Source organism: Crocodylus siamensis, chromosome 2 (genome assembly GCF_052110815.1).
Source record: "Crocodylus siamensis isolate JL-2025a chromosome 2, ASM5211081v1, whole genome shotgun sequence".
In the NCBI taxonomy this organism is placed as follows: domain Eukaryota; kingdom Metazoa; phylum Chordata; order Crocodylia; family Crocodylidae; genus Crocodylus; species Crocodylus siamensis.
The window spans coordinates 229,669,415-229,689,270 of record NC_143396.1 but is presented as its reverse complement, the minus strand read 5'-3'; the positions used below and the strand labels follow the sequence as shown (position 1 = coordinate 229,689,270).

General features: G+C 43.3%; 1 protein-coding gene across 5 annotated transcripts in view; it reads left to right on the top strand.

Annotated features, from left to right (window-relative positions):
• Positions 1 to 19,856, top strand: part of STARD9 (StAR related lipid transfer domain containing 9) — a 232,345-nt gene that overhangs the window by 128,534 nt on the left and 83,955 nt on the right. For all 5 annotated transcript variants that reach the window (XM_090033337.1, XM_090033336.1, XM_090033335.1 and 2 more), the window contains exons 11-16: positions 36 to 133; positions 468 to 668; positions 833 to 930; positions 9,127 to 9,204; positions 10,047 to 10,121; positions 11,424 to 11,603. In XM_090033337.1, coding sequence (XP_089889463.1) covers positions 36 to 133; positions 468 to 668; positions 833 to 930; positions 9,127 to 9,204; positions 10,047 to 10,121; positions 11,424 to 11,603 — 730 coding nt within the window. The remainder of the gene's footprint in view (positions 1 to 35; positions 134 to 467; positions 669 to 832; positions 931 to 9,126; positions 9,205 to 10,046; positions 10,122 to 11,423; positions 11,604 to 19,856) is intronic.

Sequence of the window (19,856 nt, the reverse complement as noted above, 5' to 3'; positions counted from 1 at the left end):
TGTATTTGTGTGTTATTTCCTGTGATGTGTTTTAGTGAAAGAGCTGATCCCAGTTACTGTAAAGATCGGATTACAGAAGGTGCCAACATTAACAAGTCATTGGTTACTCTTGGAATTGTCATCTCCACCTTAGGTATGTGTAATAATATTGTTACTTTAAGAGGTAGCAGCGCACAAATTCCCATCATTGGAGAGACTGTATTTAAAGTATGTCTGGAGTTAGAATGAGGAGTTGAAAAGAGCTCCTTCATCTAAGGATCTGATAATGTTTTTGACCTGTTAGTATTAGAGGGCAGCTAGCGCAATGGTGTAAAGTGCAAAATTAAAATTGCCTTTGTTATCTCAGTCAGTTAGGATACAGAAGTGAGAGAATAAGGATACACCAACCAGAGAAGACAAGAATTCCTCTCTGAGCCCATTGAAGATAACCCTTTTCAGATGCTGTCTGTTGTATGTTTGTTTTCTAGCACAGAATTCGCAGATGTTCAGTAGCTGCCAGAGTATAAACAGCATAACCAGTGAAGGGGACAGCAGCCCCGTGAGCAGTCACACTACAGGCAGCGTCAGTGGAACCAGGAGGCAGGCTTACATTCCATACCGCGACTCCATCCTCACCTGGCTTCTGAAGGACAGCCTGGGGGGTAACTCCAAGACTATCATGGTTGCCAGTGAGTTCATGTTTCTGTTGGCTTTACATCTGGTGATCTGCATTGTACAGAAAAATACCTCACTTCTGTGGTATGAAATATAAAAGATATATTTTAAAATAAATTTAGTGTTTTTATTTTTTTAAAGGAATCTCTTTAAATCAGTGTTTGTTCTTCATCTATAGCCATCTCTCCTGCCAGCTCCAGCTACAATGAGACCATGAGTACCTTGAGATATGCCTCAAATGCCAAAAACATTATAAACAAGCCCCGAGTCAATGAGGTGAGACACCCCCCCCTTATATTTTTTGCATGTATTTTGAATTTATTGAACGTACTCAGCAGTCACATTCTAAGCATATATTATATGCGTAACTGTGAATAAGGTCAGTGTGAACTGGACTCATTTTTGATTCTTATATCTTAAAGAAATCTTCTGCCCCCGATTCTGTGCAGCTTTTAACTTGCTGGTACATCGTTTTTTTCTGTATCTTTGTAATGTTAAGACTGCATAATAAACTTTCTACCTGAGGGGCCTTATTAAAAGGAGAAGGGGGCTATGTAACCTGACATATTAACTTTTGAGCTTTTGACTATGCAACCTTAATGTTCTTTTTAATTGATACATGAACTTCAGTACTATTCCAGGCTCTGAGGAGAATATACTGCAGTGGGAATGTGCTGTAATGTCTGTGTTTTTCCTGGCTTTATCTCTTCCCCATCTCTAGGCTTCTCATCCCTGTCTTGTTCTACCTGCCAACACAGTCTCAGTCTCCCCACCTCAGGACTCTCATCCTTGTCTCCCCCTCCAATTTACTTATCTAATCTGCTTCTTTCCCTCTTCTCCCACTGTCTCCCAGTCCTTACAAGCTCCTTATCCCATCTCAGCCACACCCCCATTACTGCCTTCCTTTCCTAGTCCTTTTGCAAAATTAGTGCTAGTCCTTCTCCTGCGTCCAAGATCCTTTTCAGATCCATTTCCCATCCTCCATCTGTTACCTCTCCATTATTTCATAGTCCCCATCTTTATTTCCATTTCCTACTTCCTCCAGTCACCACCAGGCCCACTCTTATTCAGTATCATGTCCTAATCTACTTGATTTCCTCCACTAATCTAGTTCTTATTCCCTCTCATTTGAATGACATGGTTTCTGCTTCCACATTGTTTGACCTAATCAGAGAAACAGGCTCCAAATGGTCATTTTCAGAACTGGGTGTCACCCTTCCCAACAGCAGCTGGGAGCAGCAATTGCAGGGAAAGTTTAACTTTGCCTCCCTAGCTCTGGGCTGGAGCATGTTCAGTCATTTCATAGAGATGGCACATGCACGATGTGGTCAACATTAATTCTTGAAAGAGTCAGAGAGGACAGAATTTTCAGATTTTAGTTGATGAAATTGAGGAAGTTTCTGTTTGGCATGTGCAGACTATCATCTTTCAGAGGCTTGTAACTTGACTATTATTAGGCAGATTTTCTGAAGACAGCAAATAACTTCTCCCTAGTACATCAGTCACTCCTGTCAAATTTCTAGTCTTTGGTCCTCAGCAGGGCAGTGATAGAGTTTCAAAGAAACATCTTCAATGTCTAATATGGGCAAAATATGTATTTTTTTTTAACCTTGGTCCTAGAAAGCACCGAACCTTTTTACTGAAATGCCTCTTTCTCCACCTGCCCTTCCCCACTCCCTCCCCAAAAATCAATTGCAGGTAATTGCCCACCATGGAAAAGTTGAGCCTAAATGGTTAAAGTTTGTCAAAGTTTTATAAGCTCCTGGAAAGAAGGTCTTATAATGAGAAATACTGATCAGCATTAATGATAGGCTGACAGTGCTTGGATCCATGCTTCAGTGTTGCCCAGTCTACATTCTGCAGTTCTCAGTGCTAGGGTTACCATACGGCTGGGTTTTCCTGGACATGTCCTCTTTTTTGGTCCCCTGTGCTGCATATGGCTGGGTTTTTAAAATAAGAGTGAAGTGTCTGGGTTTTTGCTGTTCCTCGTCATTCCAAAGCTGGCTGCTTGGGGCTGGGAGTAGCAGACAAGGTGATTTGCCGCTGGGGATCATGTGCTCGAGAGAGAGAGAGAGAGAGAGAGAGAGAGTGCTCGAGAGAGAGAGAGAGAGAGAGAGAGAGAGAGAGAGAGAGAGAGAGAGAGAGAAATGCAGAGAACGCATGCAATGCAGGACATGCTTGGGCAGCAGGGTGGGGAGGCAGGGACTGTGAATTGGGAGTGAGGGGCGCCAGCAGGGCTGGAGGGGCAGGGGTTGCGGCTCAGGAGGGAGGAGCACCAGCAGGGCTTGGGGGGCAGGGGCTGCTGGTAGGGGAGGAAGGCACTGGCAGGCCTGGGTTGCGGCTCAGGAGGGAGGAGCACCAGCAGGGCTTGGGGGGCAGGGGCTGCTGGTAGGGGAGGAAGGCACTGGCAGGCCTGGGGGGGCAGAAGCTGCAGGTTTAGAGTGCGGGACACTGGCAGCACTCAGGAGGCAGGGACTTCAGGTCAGGAGTGAGGGCCACTGGCAAGGCTGGGTTGGGGGACAGGGGCTGAAGGCCATGAGTGAGGGGCACTGGCAGGACTGGGGGCCAGGGGGCTGCTGCTGCAGGTCAGGAGTGAAGAGCACCAGCAGGAATTAGGAGTGAGGGGCAGGGTATGAGCATATCACTGCCCCCCCACAGTAATATGCCCCTCTCCTCTTAGGTGTCCTCTTTTTTGACGCTGGAAATATGGTAACCCTAGGGCCACAGAATCGGTGTCTGTTTCAGTACTGTAAAATGTGTTAAAGGAAAATGCTTGCTTCTGAAAATACTCAGCTATGTGAATAGTCTTAACAAATTCATTGGGTCTACCTGACTAAGAATCAATTTATATGCATCTGTGAACTTCTCTTCCCTTCACTGTTCTACACATATCCTCTCACTATTTGAGACCAGGCATTTGCATGGAAGCCCATTTATATTTTATGCTTACCAGTAGCTGTAGTTTTGAGTACAATCTCTCTTGTTTCTGTTGGAGAGGAACGTTGATCCAGTGACTAAGGTGGGAGACTTGCTTCAATCCCCTGCTCTGCTGTAGACTTCCTGTGTAATCTCAGACAAGTCACTTACTCTGTCATTGCTCCAGTTGCCCATCTGTACAAAAGACATGATAGAACTTTTCTGCCTTATGGTATGTTGCAAAGATGAATGCATAATCATTGTGAAAAGTTCAGATAGTATGGTGATGGGGACTAAGCATCTTAGACAAACGCAATATTCTTCTCCAAATGATATAAATCATAAGTAGCTTAACTGAAACAAGCGGAATGGTACTGATGTAGACTTGATGCAAAAAGTAGAGCATTGCACCTGCCAATGTCAATTTATTTTGCACTTTCTTTGTACTTTTTAAAGGAAAGATGAAAACTTTCATAGAAATTATTTTTTTTATATGTTTGCTTGAGGGATTCAATAAAACAAATGGAACAGATCATATTGAATACAGAGGCATCAAATTGTGTTTAGTTGTTTGTGGGATGTGCATGAAATGGGCCAAATTCATTAAAGTTTAAAGATATTTTGATACATGACTTTAATATATTCCTGTTTCTCACTTTAAATTCTGCAATAAGTAATTTTACTGGGATAAAAATATAGAAAACTGCTACATGTTTTGAAGAAATGGAAATTGTGAATATTTATGCCTTTCTTTTATTATACATATTCAGCATTTGTCAGAATAATAAAGCAGACTGTTATTCTTTTGACTTCATCTGGATAAACCTTTTAATGTAAAAGTTGGCCCTTGTTTTCACATAGACAACACTTGAATACCCTAGTCTTATTAAGGTTTTTAAGAGAAAGATCCCCAGTAGGGATTATGTGACATCATCTTCCAGGTGGCTTGTGTCTCAGGAAGTGCTTGTGATTGTAGGTTGTTGTTTGTCCTTTTACTAAGATATACAAACTGAGAAAGGCAGGAGCAAAGAGTGCAAGATTGTACCTGCTCTTTTGCTTCTTACTAACAGATCAGCTGCAGTCAGGCTTTTAAGAATTGGACTTAATGATTTAACTCTCCAAGGGCATGAACCAAAGAACAATTGCATCACTTGAAAGTATGTGGAAGGACTCGCTGTTCATATGTATCAATGTACGTATGATCCATTATAACTGATGCATTGATATGTATCAGTGTATCAACTGATCCATTATAACTGTTTTGTCTGCATACTACTATCCTGTGATAACTGAAGCTACATTGCAATGATGTACTCCTGAATAACAGACATGGTAAATTACTGTGATGTAACTTTACTTACTGTGGGATAGAACAGACAGACAAAACAGTTTCTCATAGTTCAACAGAATTTGCTGTAAGTCTGTGTCCCTCCCTCATTTTCAGTCAGTGCAGTTGTTTTGTCTGCTTGAACCCAACATGAATCTTTTCCTATTGTGGCTCGTCACTGAGGTTCATATGACAGCAACAATCTACAGGTGTCCTGACAATAGGATATAGCAGGAGGAATGGTAACCTTTATTTTTAAAAATTCCTTTTTATTGCTGTAATAGTGAATATGAATATTTTTAATGATTCATAGATTCATAGATGCTAGGGTTGGAAGGGACTTTGGCAGATCATCAAGTCCAACCTGCTGCCTAGGCAGAAAAGAGTGCTGGGGTCAGATGATGCCTATCCAGCCTTCTCTTAAAGACCCCCAAGGTAGAGGAGAGCACCATCTCCCTTGGAAACCCATTCCAAATTTTGGCCACCCTTACCATAAATAAGTTTTTCCTGATATCTAGCTTAAATCTGCTCTCTGTCAGTTTGTGACCATTGTTCCTTGTTACCCCAAGAGGTACCCTGGTGAATAGAGAATCTTCAATCCCTTGCTTCATCCCCCTAGTGAATTTGTAGGTGGCCACAAGATCACCTCCCAGCCTTCTCTTTGCAGAAGCTGAAGAGGTCCAGGTCCCTCGGTCTCTCCTCATAGGGCTTGTCCTGTAAGCCCAAGACTGCAGGGCTCGGTCCTCGGGCCCGTACTGTTCAACATCTTCATCAGTGATTTGGACGAGGGGGTAAAAAGCACCCTGTTCAAATTTGCTGATGACACTAAGATGTGGGGGGACGTGGGCAAACTGGAAGGGTGCAACAGGCTACAATCAGACGTGGACAGTTTACAAGGGTAGGCAGAGGAGAATAGGATGGGATTCAACACAGACAAGTGCAAAGTGATGCACCTGGGAGGAATAACTGGCACCATACCTACAGGTTGGGGAACTCCCGTCTTGTCAGCACGGAGGCGGAAAAGGATCTTGGGGTCATCATTGACTCCAAGATGAACATGGACCGGCAGTATGGAGAGGCAGTAAGGAAGGCCAACCGCACCTTGTCATACATCCACAGATGCATCTCGAGCAGGTCCAAAGAGGTGATCCTCCCCATCTATTCGGCACTGGTCAGGCCGCAGTTGGAGTACTGCGTCCAGTTCTGGGTGCCACACTTCAAGAGGGATGTCGACAGCATGGAGAGGGTCCAGAGGAGGGCCACTCGTATGATCAGGGGACAACAGGGCAGGCCCCATGAGGAGAGGCTATGGGACCTGAACCTGTTCAGCCTCCAAAAGAGAAGACTGAGGGGGGATCTTGTGGCCTGTTATAAACTAGTCAGGGGGGATCAGCAGGCATTGGGGGAGTCACTGTTCCCCCGAGCACCGCCAGGAGTGACCAGGAATAACAGTCACAAGCTGGCAGAGGGTAGGTTTAGGTTAGATATCAGGAGGCTCTACTTCACGGTCAGGGCGGCTAAGGTCTGGAACCAACTTCCAAGTGAAGTGGTGCAGGCTCCTACCCTGGGATGTTTAAGAGGAGGTTAGATGAACATCTTGCTGGGATTGTTTGACCCCAGTATTCTTTCCTACCATGGCAGGGGGTTGGACTAGATGATCTGCTCAGGTCCCTTCCGACCCTAGAAACTATGAAACTATGAAACTATGACCATACGAGTGGCTCTCCTCTGGACCCTCTTGAGTCTATCAACATCCTTCTTGAAGTACAGTGCCCAAAACTGGGCATAGTACTCCAACTGTGGTCTGACCACTGCTGCATATAGGGGAAGTATCACTTCCTTGGTTCTATTTGCCATGCATCTGCTGATAAAGTGCGGTTAGCTTTGCTGATGATTTCGTCACACTGACGGCTCATGGTCATCTTGGAGTCCCCTATGACTCCAAGATCCCTTTCCGTTTCTGTGCTTCTGAGAGGGTCACTTCCCAGCCAGTAGGTGTGCTGGATATTTTTGCGCCCTGGGTGCAGCACTCTGCACTTGTCCTTGTACTGCATCCTATTGTGTACTGCCCACTTTTCTAACCTGTCCCAGTCTGCCTACAATCATTCCCTACCCTCTGGAGTGTGCACTTCACCCCACAATTTAGTATTGTCCGCAAACTTGGACAGAGTATACTTCACACTCACATTCAAGTCACTAATGAAGACATTGAAGAGTACAGGTCCAAAGACTGAACCCTGTGGGACCCACCTACCCACATCCTTCCAAGTTGATACCAACCCATCTACTACCTCTCTGAGTGTGACTGCTAAGCCAATTTGCCACCCACCAGACCTTGTAAACATCTATGTCACAGCCTCTTAATCCTTGCTAAAATCCAAGAAAACGACATCCACCTCTACCCTTGCGTCTAAACATTTTGTGACCCTGTCATAAAACAAAACCAGATTGGTCAGGCATGATCTACCTGCTACAAATCCATGCTGGTTTCCCTGCTGCATTCTTTTTCCTGCTGGACCCCCACAAATATGATCCTTCATAATGTTTTCAAAGACCTTTCCAGGGATGGAGGTGAGACTGACTGGCCTATAATTACTTGGATCCTCCTTTCTCCCCTTCTTGAAAATAGGGACCACGCTGGCCCTTTTCCAGTCCTCTGGGACCTGACCCAAGTGCCACGAGTGCTCAAACAGCTGTGCCAGTGATTCTGCTATGACACCAGCCAATTCCTTCAGTACTCTCAGATGCAGCTCATCTGGGCCTGCTGACTTAAACACACGCAGTCCACCCACGTAGCTCTGTACCAAATCAGCGTTGATGGCTGGTGTCCCTCTGATGCCTATCTAAGGACCCATTAGGAGATTTATCTTGAGCCCTGTTCAGGAACACTGAGGGAAAAAACTCATTGAATAGCTTAGCCTTGTCTCCCCTGTCTGTCACTAATTGCTCATTTTTGTTCAGCAGGGGTCCTATGCTGAGCTGCGCCTTCCTTTTACTCCGTACATACCTAAAAAAGACTTTTTGTTGTCTTTAATTTGTGTTGCCAGCCTCCACTCTGTTGTTGCTTTGGCTTTTCTAACTACCTCCCTGGAAGTGCGGGCCAAGTAGATATATTCCTTCTTGGTAGCTTCCCCCTGCTTCCACTGCCTGTATGCCTTCTTTTTTGCCCTTAGGCTCCCCTGGATTTCCCTGTTTAGCCAAGGAAGATTTTTAGCTCCTTTCCCCCTTTTCCCTCGTACTGGAATAATCTCCCTCTGTGCCTGAAAGATCGCTTCCTTTAGAAATGACCCCCCTTCCTGGACTCCCATCTCGCTAATACTCTTATCCTGCAGTGTGTCATTGACTGGACTCGTAAGTGCACTGAAGTTAGCCTTCCTAAAGTCAGGCACTTCCACCCTACTAGTTATCATACCCACCCTACACCATATGGTGAATTTGATTGATTGGTGGTCACTGTCTCCAAGGTGACCACAAATCTGCAGCTCCCCTACCAGGTCCTCCCCCGTAGCCAACACCAAGTCCAGCAAGGCATTCCCCCTAGTGGGACTGTATACCTCCTGCATTAGGTGAAGATCCTGCATGCAGGTTAAGAACCTATGTGAACAGTTAGATTTGGCTGACTACTCCTCCCAGTGGATGGCAGGGTAGTTTAGGTCCCCCATGACAACCACATCCCTAGACTGTATGGCCTCTCAGAGCTGCCTCAAGAATTCCAAGTCTAGCTTTTCCTCTTGGTGTGGTGGTCTGTAGCAGACCCCCACCACTAAGTCCCTTTCCCCTCAACCTCCATGTATCCTAACTCACAATGCCTCAACTTTCTCCTCCTCTGATCCCATTTTGATTAGGGTAGCTGTATAATGCTCCTTTACATAGAGAGCAACCCCGCCCCCTTTCCTCCCTAGTCTGTCCCTTATGTGCAACATGTACCCCTCGATGTGTACCACCCAGTTATGGGTAGGGTCCCACCAGGTTTCTGTTAGCCCCACTAAATCAAAGTTATTATCTGCAAGCAGAAGTCTGAGTTCTTCCCCATGTTCCTAGCATTAGTATAGAGGCATTTGAGCCCTCCGAATGGTGTCTTGGGTACTTACCTGGGATGTACTGCTGCATGTCTTGTCATGTTTAGTAATAGACTTGTTTTGGAGCAAAAATATTTAAGGACATTCATTGCTTTCTTTCACTGTATTATTTATATGTAGATTTTTAATATTTGTCTCTTTATATTGCAGGATGCAAATGTAAAACTGATTCGAGAACTGCGAGAAGAAATCGACAGATTAAAAACTATGCTAATAAGCTTTGAGCTGGTGTGTATAAATTTTTTTTCAACTGGACCCATAGTGATGCTTTCAGTAGTTGCAGAAGCAGAATTGTCTGTATTACACCTTGATAAATATATGTTAAATGTAACCTCTTCATTCTTTGAAGAATGCCCCTGTTGTGTCTAGGGGGTACTACTTGCCTTCTGCCATCATCTCTTAACAAATCCTCAGTGTGAGCTGTTGAATGTTTATTAGAAGGGATTTCATTTCTTTTTTTAGGTAGGTAAGCTTATTGTGCTAGCCAGATAAATCCCTGGAATGAAATTTCCACTCCAGTATGTGGTCCGGAAGCACCCCACTAATGAGACAGAGATGCAATATTAATAACTATTGAAGACCACTGCCACACTTGTCACAATCTTCTTCCAAGAAAATGAACTAATAGATCGTGAGTAGTTTTAGGTTCCCAGGAAGACAATACTCAGTTAGAGAAGATTTTTGAGCCTTTATCTAGCTAGCATTCTTTACTGTTTCTGGTGTTTCCTCCTTCATGGAACTGGATATGAATTTTGTCATTTTTGTTAACCCTACATCTTACAATAAAACCCTCCATGCTGGATGAGATAGAAACTAACTAGCTTTGAGCTCTGCCACATGAAAGTGACATTGTGGAAGCAGTTCTTAGCCATTCTTTCACAATGATTTATAGGTAGTAACTAGTGGAAGGAATTTAATGAATAAATTTGGAGGGTAAAATCAAATGTCTGCATACCTGTCTTTATGTTCCTGTGCTTTGCCTTCCTGAAATCAGTCTTTGACACATATGTTTGTCTGACTTATGGGTAAGGAAACAGACACAGAGATCTTTGTAATGTTTGTTTGTTCAGAGGAACTCCAGTCCTTCATGGAGTGATGACAGAGATGGAAATCTGACAGAATTAGTTCTTCAGAATGAAATGAAGGTAAGTATATTCTCTTTGGTTCCTTCTGCCAGCTTGGTAAGGGTTAATGACATACTTTTAAACACCAGCAAAAATTATCCCATAGCAAACTTTTCCTGCTTGCTGTTTCATTCATTGACAGTTTTTCATAAAACTTTCAATCTGTTAAATACCACGTGCCCGCTCTTCAGTTCTCACTATTGCAGTGAGCATTTAAAATGTTCTTAGTAGCACCTGGAATATCAATCCCACCTCTTTATTTAAGGATTGTTTATAGTGTCCCATTGTAGTAGCCATTGTAGTAGCAAAGTGCTTTTCAGATAAATTAGATATATGTGATAAAGTCATGAGTGGATTTGAAGAAATGTTTTACCCTTTTCTCTGGCATCATTAGGAAGAAATATAACATTAAAAGTAGAACTGTTCTGTGTTGTCAGTTTTCTGTGAGATACTAGCTTCTGTGCTCCACAAGAATGCATGCGGCCTATGGTCTTGTAAAACTCCTAAATAAATGATGTTCTGCTGAAAACTCTGCCTCTCACTGAACAGACAACCTAGACAGTAGCAGTGCAAGCTTCTACACACTACCCTATCAATTACCTTACAGCCTGACTGAGAAGGATCCATCTAGGATAGCGGGGGCATTATTTATGTTAACATAAATAAGATAGAAAATAGATTTTTGTCTGCACCCATTGTTGTCACAAGTAGCACTTGAATTTGACAGAATGAGTCAGTTTTGCTCTTTTCGCTTGCCAGCCCATAATCATGGAAGAAACTAACTAGTGAAAGCAAATTCTATAAACATCAGCAAGGGAGCAAAAAAAATCTTTACCATTTGTTTTAGAGAAATATTTAATAGCATTCACTATTTGGAAAGAGCTTAGTGAGAAAATGATTTTTTTAAACAATTTGGTTCATTTTGAAAAATAAAAGTCAATAGTGTCCATTAAGTTTGCTTATCCTGTTCAGTTGGAGACCTGTCTAGTAAGGTTTCTGAAAGAACATGCCAGACATGGAAATAAATTTGTGAAACTTGTCCTTTAGAATATGAACTGAGATAACTAACATATTTCACACACACAAAAAAAAAGCCATGAAGTTATCAGATGGAAATGACAGCTGATCACCACTGACTTGTATATATTTGAAGAACTTTTTTTTAAAGCTTTAGAACAGTATATAAGAATAAACGAAGTGGTTTTTTTAAAGGTTAGGAAAATATGCTGACAGCGTATCCTTTTATTTTATTTAAGGTAAGCATTTTGAATGGGTTTACAGCTCAGCTTCTCTTTAAGTTAACTTCTTCTGACTTTCCTAAAGATTGACCAGCTGACCAAAGATTGGACCAGTAAATGGACTGATAGGAAAGCCATCATGGAAGAGTATAGCGTTGATATCAACAAAGAAAAGGTTGGAGTGACAATAGATTCCAATTTACCTCATTTAATGGCCATGGATGATGATATCCTCAGTACTGGAGTTGTGCTCTATCATCTCAGGGTAAGTCGCCTTTGCCATTTCATTTTTTTTTTAACTTACATCAGATACAGTGATTTTTGGGATAGAGAACATGTTGGTGGCCAAACACCATTAATTATCAAACAACAAGAAGCTGTGTCATAAGTCATACTGATAACAGGAAAACAATGAAAGCAGTACAACTGAAGGGGGAAATCAGATCTTCTTCACCACCTGTCCTATAACAAGCAAGACAGTTGGTCTAAGTATTAAGCTGACTTCTATCAGTGCATGTGCAAAACTTGCTGGAAAATCTCCACAGATAGGCATGAGCAAACTAGGTGCTCAACTACACAAAATAGATACTGAAATAGCCACTGGCACACTAAATGGGTGCATGACTCCCTTGTAGGTCCAGTCAGTTGTGTATGTTCCAAAGTGTACTTGCAAAATTAGAAAAGGAAATTTAAAGTTTAGTTTATGTATGTGGTATATGGTATATGGTATTCTTACAGTATAAGTAAATAGAATGGTAAACTGATACTGTAGTAGTAGGTTGTTCTCCTATATGGGCATATAGGCACCAAAAACTTACTGTTCCAGGCAGTGATCTCCTCAGACATGCTGTGCTACTCTAGATATGCTGTTTCCCAAATCTAAAGTAAGGTAGCTGTGTTTGCATGGTGCCATACCCAGGCTGATCATTCTCTGTACATTGCAAACATGGCTTACCTGCTTCCAACTTACACATTGGAACAGTATAGCATGTGTGATGGTAGTGCTGCTAGGCTTGGTACATTTGTGTTGTAGATATCCCCTATAAATAATGACATTTTCACAGTCTAAACTTTCTGTTAGCTCCATAGGGTGAATCTCAGATGAGCAGTTTAAATTAAGTCTTAGTTTTTCATTACAGTGAATGAATGGTGTCCTTTGGGTCTTTCTGAGCCCACTGAAGTTGATCTGGGTTTAGCCATTCAGTAGGCACATCTACATGTGCACTTTAATGCACAGTAGACTAATTTACTGTGCAGTAAAGCATCATTTTCTGCACATGCACAGCAATTGGGTGACATAAACTAATTTACAGCACCATCAAATAGTTGCATCAGACTAGAGTACTATCCAATGTGTGCTTAAATGTACGTGTAGGCAGTGATGTTGGGATTATCTTACTCTGGCTCAAATTGCACCAGAGTTTATTCAGTTGCATTAATTGCACATGTAGACACACCCAGTAAACCCAAGATTTCACCTCATCTGTTTCCATAATGTCAAATCTATGTCACTTCCATATCAAGATTCATAGAAGCTCAAATAAGTGTGGTTTGGGAGGGGAAAAAAAACAGAACTCTTTTTTTAATTCACCTCAAGATGAAGTTGGATTCCAATGTTCTTGCACTGTTTTAATAAAGTCAAGTTCTGCTGTAAAAATTCTGTTTCAGCCTTAGTATAGAATGAGTGTTTGGTAACTGTTATTTTGGGTGCCTATGAAATTCTACATGCAACAAACACCTTTTCCCTATAAACCAGCTGCTGAAAACTCAAGTGTTCATTATATGAGAAAAGTCTAGTAAGAGCAGGTTCTGCCACTTACCTAGCTAAACCGAAAGTAAAATCTGAAGGAATTCACAGGGAGCAGAACAATGAGCAGGCTCTGCTCCCTAGCTGTTGCTATTCAGTATGTGCTATTGTGCAAGAAAATATGGTATATTCAGGTTTCTGCTAATAGAAGGACCCTAATCCAGAGATAAACATCTAATCCAAATATAAACACACATTTTATGTTGTTTTGGGAAATTTGGGTTTTTTTGTGTTCCATTTAAAAAAAGTTGGACTGTTCAAGCCAAAAGTAATACTACTTCCCTATGCTTCATTCTGCTTTAAATCACTCGAACATCAGTTAAGTTTTATAGGGCAAGATTTTCAAAAGTGAGTCATGCATTTATAGGTCAGTTTCCCTCTTGTTGTCCATTTTTGAAAATGAGACTTTGGGCTCCTAAATCAGTTAGGGCCAGGTTTTTAAAAATAACCAGGCACCTAAACATATAAAACAGTGTTTTGTGAGATTTTCAGAAGGGCCGACATGCCTAACTGACTAAAATCCGTGTGAGCTCTGTGCTCTGTAGCACTAGTTTTCTGTCTCTTTCAGTCAGTTCAAGGTCTGTCACTATAGGAACAAAATCATGAGAACCGCAGTGGTTGTTATATTATTCATTGGTGTGACATTTTCACAGACATTGAAGTTATTTGATGTTTATAGACTGTTTATTTTCTTGATATAAATTTACTAACCCAGTTGTAAAATCAAGCCAACTGTTCTTGAAAGCTTCCATAACAGTGCTATATGTTGAGATGGCTTCAATTCAGGACAAGCGTGCAAGATTTGAACGAGCAAATCCTGCATCTTATATTCTTTCATTTCCATTTCTACCTTAACTCTTCCATTGTTCTTAATTAGTCTTTGAGTAATGAGCACCTTTTAAATGGTGAGAACGCTTTGCTTCATTCACATACTGAGACTCCATTTATTCTATCTTAATATCTGTGTTAATTGCCTCAGAGGAAAAATAAAGAGTCTGATGCAGCAAAATTTGCTTTAGATGCCTGTGAGCTTCCCTCCCCCTCCAAAGCCATTCTAAATTAAAATTAAATGGCTTTGAATATCATCAAGTGCATAAAAGGCTTTGGGGCACAGTTATAGCAGAGTTTCAAGGTGGTAAAAAATTTGTTTGGGACTCAGGTTGCTGTTACACAAAAGCATCTATGCTCTCAGTTATACTGGGCTAAGATGCCTGAAAATTGGGTGGTAATAACCAGAAACGAAGCAGGGCAGAGCATTCTAGTGAGCAGGATGATTCAGTAGTTCCCATCAGCTTTGCTCTGTTGAACATGTAATAGGAGTTTACAACCACATGAAAGGCTACAGTATAAACATCTTTGCACTCTGTTGGAGTCAATCGTCTGTGGGGCACAAGGAATGTAATTTATTCCTCTCTGTTTCCACTTTTCTGTATTCAGCTAATGTCTGCTAATTCCAAGACAGTTTAGGTCTCTACATTGTATTTCAAGAAATTATACATTTAATGACTAAACCATCCCCACACAGTCATCTTTCTGGATTGACTTCAGGTTCAAAGGGCCGAGCTTTCAAATGATCCTCTATATGAACACACACATAGTTGGAAGCACAGAGGGGTTTTGCCTCAGAGTTGGTAGGTACAGGAATAGAGGTCCATTTGAGAATTTGGCCCAAGATTTATTCATTGCAAAGATGCACGTTTCAAGAGTTAGTCTTGCATTTTCATTTGTCTTTTTTTCACACTTGGAAATTGTAGCCTAGACAGACAATTGTGCTTGTGGATATATTTTTTAGTGAACCTGTCTCTGAGTTTGAAGTGCCTGATGTTTTGGCTGAATTAAATATGTAGACAATAACCTTCCCTGTCATCTTAAACAGATTTGCCAAACTGCACTTGCACAGTTTCAGCATATTAGTCTCACAAAAAAAAGATTAATTACTTCTGTGATGCTGTGATATCACCAAGGTAGACTCAACCAAAGGTGTCATCACATGGCACGGGTTGCATAGGTGTTGCCACCAGCATATAGTCTGCCACATTGTGTTTTTTCAATTGTTTTAAAATAAGTGATGAAGAAGTCAGTATGTCAATATTCTTATTGAATCTTGACTATATTAATCCTGACTTTATTCACAGAAAGTAAACACTACTATTTAAAACATGTTTTTAACCAGTTCCTCCATATTATCCTGTACTCATTTGGAAACCATAAACTATTCCACATTACCTAAAATAGCTTGATATCCATTTTAGTGAAGAAAAGATAGTTATAAAGATCGCCAGCAGGGCTCTTATCAATGTCTCTTATTAAGTCTCTCACATACACTAACATCTTTGTCCCCTCTTTCTTTGCTCCTAGATGCTGCCTTTTCTTTTCTTTGTACTTTGCATCTTTTAGACTTTGTTTCCTTCATCTGAACACCAAGAAGGTAAAATATATTGTGCCTCTCTGTTTTTGTGCTCATATGTATTATGGCTTTGCACTGTCATCTTCTACTTTTTTTTAGTGTAAAAACAGCTGTCTTTGAAGCTAATTGTGCAAACAGCATGCTGTCCTGTTATTCTTATTGCTTCTTAGCATTGTGTGTTCTAATCAACTGATTCCCACCAGCATTCTTAGAAATGCACTTCATTCAAAAGCTTATCTAACTTTATTCCAACCATGCAGTTGGTCCCATAAAAGATATCCTCAAAAAGAATCCTTGCCTCTCTTCAGTGACAGAAGTCTCTTTTAATGTTGATGTTTTTACTACTTATATTCAAAAGATTTTATAAAGATCAATGACACACTGGTAACAAAAGGCAACTAATAAACATATGTCCCCCCTTTTTTGATTTGCAGTATAAATTTTGGGATCTGTTTTATTTGTTGAGAAAGGATTAGTGCCTTTACACTGCAAAGTCTTTTAAGATTCAGTATGCTCCTAAGAATGAAGCAAAGAAATATTCCCTCACTGAGAAGTGCTGCTGTTTCCGTAGTAATCTCCAGGAAGATCTGTTTCTGTTCATGGAGCTTTGGAATGAGGACATTTACACTGTGAAACACTATTTGTGTACAGTAGATGAAAGTTCTTAAGGTGTTATAGTGAACCCCTAGATAATTCTCAACCAGGGTGCTGTGAAAGCTTTCTAAGGGTGACATGAAATATTAGCACCTACACATGATTCTCAAAGTAAACCCAAAGATTTCAAATAGGAATCTGAAGCATCAAAAAACACCCTGACCTGCTGCGGTTCTGCTGAGTTCTTTGCAACAGAAGAATTGTTCTGTTATTTTTCCATTGTCAAAAAAATGCCACCTAAGAGTGCAAGGTGGCAAAGGCCTACAGCAAGGCAGCAGCCTTAGATTTTAGAAGGGCGGACTTCAATGAGCTAAGGAGAATAATTGGGGAAGCACTGAGGGGAGGGGAGCCAGGTGTCCAAGAAGAGTGGTCGCTCCTTAAGGAGATGATCCTCCAAGCCCAAAGGGAGGTAATCCCAACACGGATCAAAGGGATTGATCAAAGGGGGCAGGAGGGCGCAAAAGTCCCCATGGGTCACCAGAAGCATCCGGGAATGTCTCCTAGCTAAAAGGGAGGTGCACACTCAATGGAAGGAAGGGGCCATCACCAGGGAGGATTATACTGCGGTTGCTCAGGGATGCAGGGGGGCAGTCAGGGAGGCCAAGGCGGGGGTGGATCTGGGACTAGCTTTCTGGATCAAGGACAACAAGAAGTCATTTTTAAATAGATAGGGGGCAAAAAGAAGGTTCCGGGTAACGTGGGGCCCCTGCAAGACATGCTAGGAAATTTGGTCGTCACACCAGACGACAAAGCTATCTTACTTAACGATTGCTTTGCCTCCATTTTCTTGAGCAGGGACTGGAACAGCCACCCCCTCTCTGGGCCCCCCCTTAGAACCTTGGGGAGGCGCACCTAGGCCAAGGGTTAGTAAGGAACTAGTTAGGAAACTTCTGGAGGGACTAGATGTATCCAAATCTGATGGTCCGGATGATCTCCACCCCAGAGTACTGAGGGAATTAGCTGAGGTCATTGCAGGACCCCTGGCATGGCTTTATGAGCACTCGTGGTGCTCTGGTGTGGTGCCAGAGGACTGGAAGAGGGCCAACGTGGTTCCCGTATTCAAAAAAAAGGGAGGAAGGAGGACCCAGGAAACTATTGGCCAGTTAGTCCTACTTCAATCCTGGGTAAGCTTTTTGAAAGAATTATTCTGACACATGTCCACGAGGGGCCAGCAGGGGAGATTATGCTTAGGGGCAACCAACACGGGTTCATTAGAGGCAGGTCCTGTCAGACTAACCTGGTGAGCTTCTACGACCAGGTCACCAAATCTGTAGATGCAGGGATAGCAGTAGACATAGTCTTCCTGGACTTTCAGAAGGCCTTCGACACTGTCTGTCACCCCATTCTCATTAAGAAACTGAGGGACTGTGGTGTTGACACCTACACAGTCAAATGGGTTGCCAACTGGCTGGAGGGTCACACCCAGAGAGTGGTAGTGGATGGGCCATTTTCGACCTGGAGGGATGTGAGCAGTGGGGTTCCACAGGGCTTGGTCCTCAGGCCTGCACTGTTCAACATCTTCATCAGTGACTTGGACGAGGGGATAAAAAGCACCCTGTTCAGATTCGCAGACGACACTAAGATGTGGGGGGACGTGGGCACGCTAGCAGGAAGGAATAGGCTACAGTCAGACCTAGACAGGTTACAGGGGTGGGTGGATGAGAACAGGATGGGATTCAACACTGACAAGTTCAAGGTGCTGCACCGGGGGGGAGAACCAGCACCATACCTACAGGTTGGAGAACTCCCTTCTTGTCAGTACAGAGACAGAAAAGGATCTTGGAGTCATCATTGATGCCAAGATGAACATGAGCCGGCAGTGTGGGGATGCAGTCAGGAAGGCCAGCCACGCCTTGTCATGCATCCACAAATGCATCTCAAGCAGATCCAAGGAGGTGGTACTCCCCCTCTGTGCGGCACTGTTCAGGCCGCAGCCAGAGTACTGCATTCAGTTCTGGGTGCTGCACTTCAGGAGGGAAGTGGACAACATGGAGAGGGTCCAGAGGAGGGCCACTCGCATGATCGGGGGCAGCAGGGCAGGCCTTATGAGGAGAGGCTACGGGAGCTGAACCTATTCAGCTTCCACAAGAGAAGGCTGAGGGGGCATCTAGTGGCCTGTTGCAAACTAGTCAGAGAGGACCAGCAGGCACTGGGGGAGTCCCTGTTCCCCCATGCACTACCAGGAGTGACCAGGAATAACGGTCACAAGCTGGCAGAGGGTAGATTCAGGCTAGATAGCAGGAGGCGCTATGTCACAGTCAGGTTAGCTAGGATCTGGAACCAACTTCCAAGCGAAGTGGTGCCGGCTCCTACCCTGGGGGTCTTTAAAAGGAGGCTAGATAAACACCTTGCTGGGGTCGTTTGACCCCAGCACTATTTCCTGCCATGACAGGGGGTCGGACTCAATGATCTGCTCAGGTCCCTTCCGACCCTACTAACTATGAAACTATGAAGAGTTGGCCTTTTCTGAGGGGTGCTTTGCATCTAATGAGGGATGCCTTGAGTCTAAAAAGGTTGAGAACCACTGACAGGTATGATTTTTTGATTTTCTAAATCACTTCTCAGTATCCAGGTTTCCCATTTCAAGGTAGAAGAAACAATAATTATTAAGCTAGGAAAGAAAATCTCTATCCAGACTATTAAATAAATTATAAAAAGTTTTATGGGCAGTCACAGCTCTAATTTGGTCTGGTTCCTGTCCAAGAGAAATAGAAAGCCTTCAATTTGACCAGCAGGGGGCTTTGTCTGTGGAATTTGTCTATCTCAAACTCCTCAGTAGAGGATTCTATAGGTATGGAAATTTTAGGTTGTTCTCCTATATCAGAGGTGCTCAAGTTCTTGCCTTCAGAACAAATGAGGTCTGTGAAGCCTCGGCATCCAACTCAATGGGCTCCCCGTGGGCTGGGAACTTTTGTGGCAGGGAAACAGTGGCAATTAATATTGCCACCCCTCCCCACTCTCAAATTCCTAGGAGCCGTGCAGCATGTTGGAACCAGGCCATGCCCGGTTCCTCCCAGATGGCTACATCGGAACTAGGCTGCGTTCCCTTCCCTCCCCATGGCCAGGTTGGAGCTGGGCCGTGCACACTTCTCCCTGAGGGGCTGGGCCACACTCCCTTCCCCTGCATTGTGGATCGGGGTCTGGTCATGCCCCCTGCTGCAGGGGTGGGTCAGGTTACCTTCCCCCACACACCTGGATCAGGGCGGATCTGCCTCCTGCCACACTATGCACAGCTAGACTAGTGGCCACTGATGCATCGCCAGAATACAGGTCATCCCCTGGGTGAATGGCAGGACCACCAGCCCCCTCAGTCAATCAGTGGGGAGGGGTGGGGCCACCAGACCCGTTATCAAGTCAGCAGCAAGGTGTGGGGACACCACAAAAAAGACCACAAAAAAACTGCTGTTCCGTCCATGAACCCCACGCCGATGAACACATGGCACCCTGTGCAATGAGGAAAAGCAAACGCTAGTTTCAGCTGCAAGGCCGTTCAGCCAGCAAGGAGCCCCCTGTCACTCCCCCTGCATCATGGTTGTAGAATGTGACATAGCAGGTGTGAGGTTCAGCCCCACTCGACCCCCACTGGGATCTGGTGTCACTCCAGCCCGGCTCCATTCCTGGCAGCCAGGGGCACATGCTGCACAGGGACC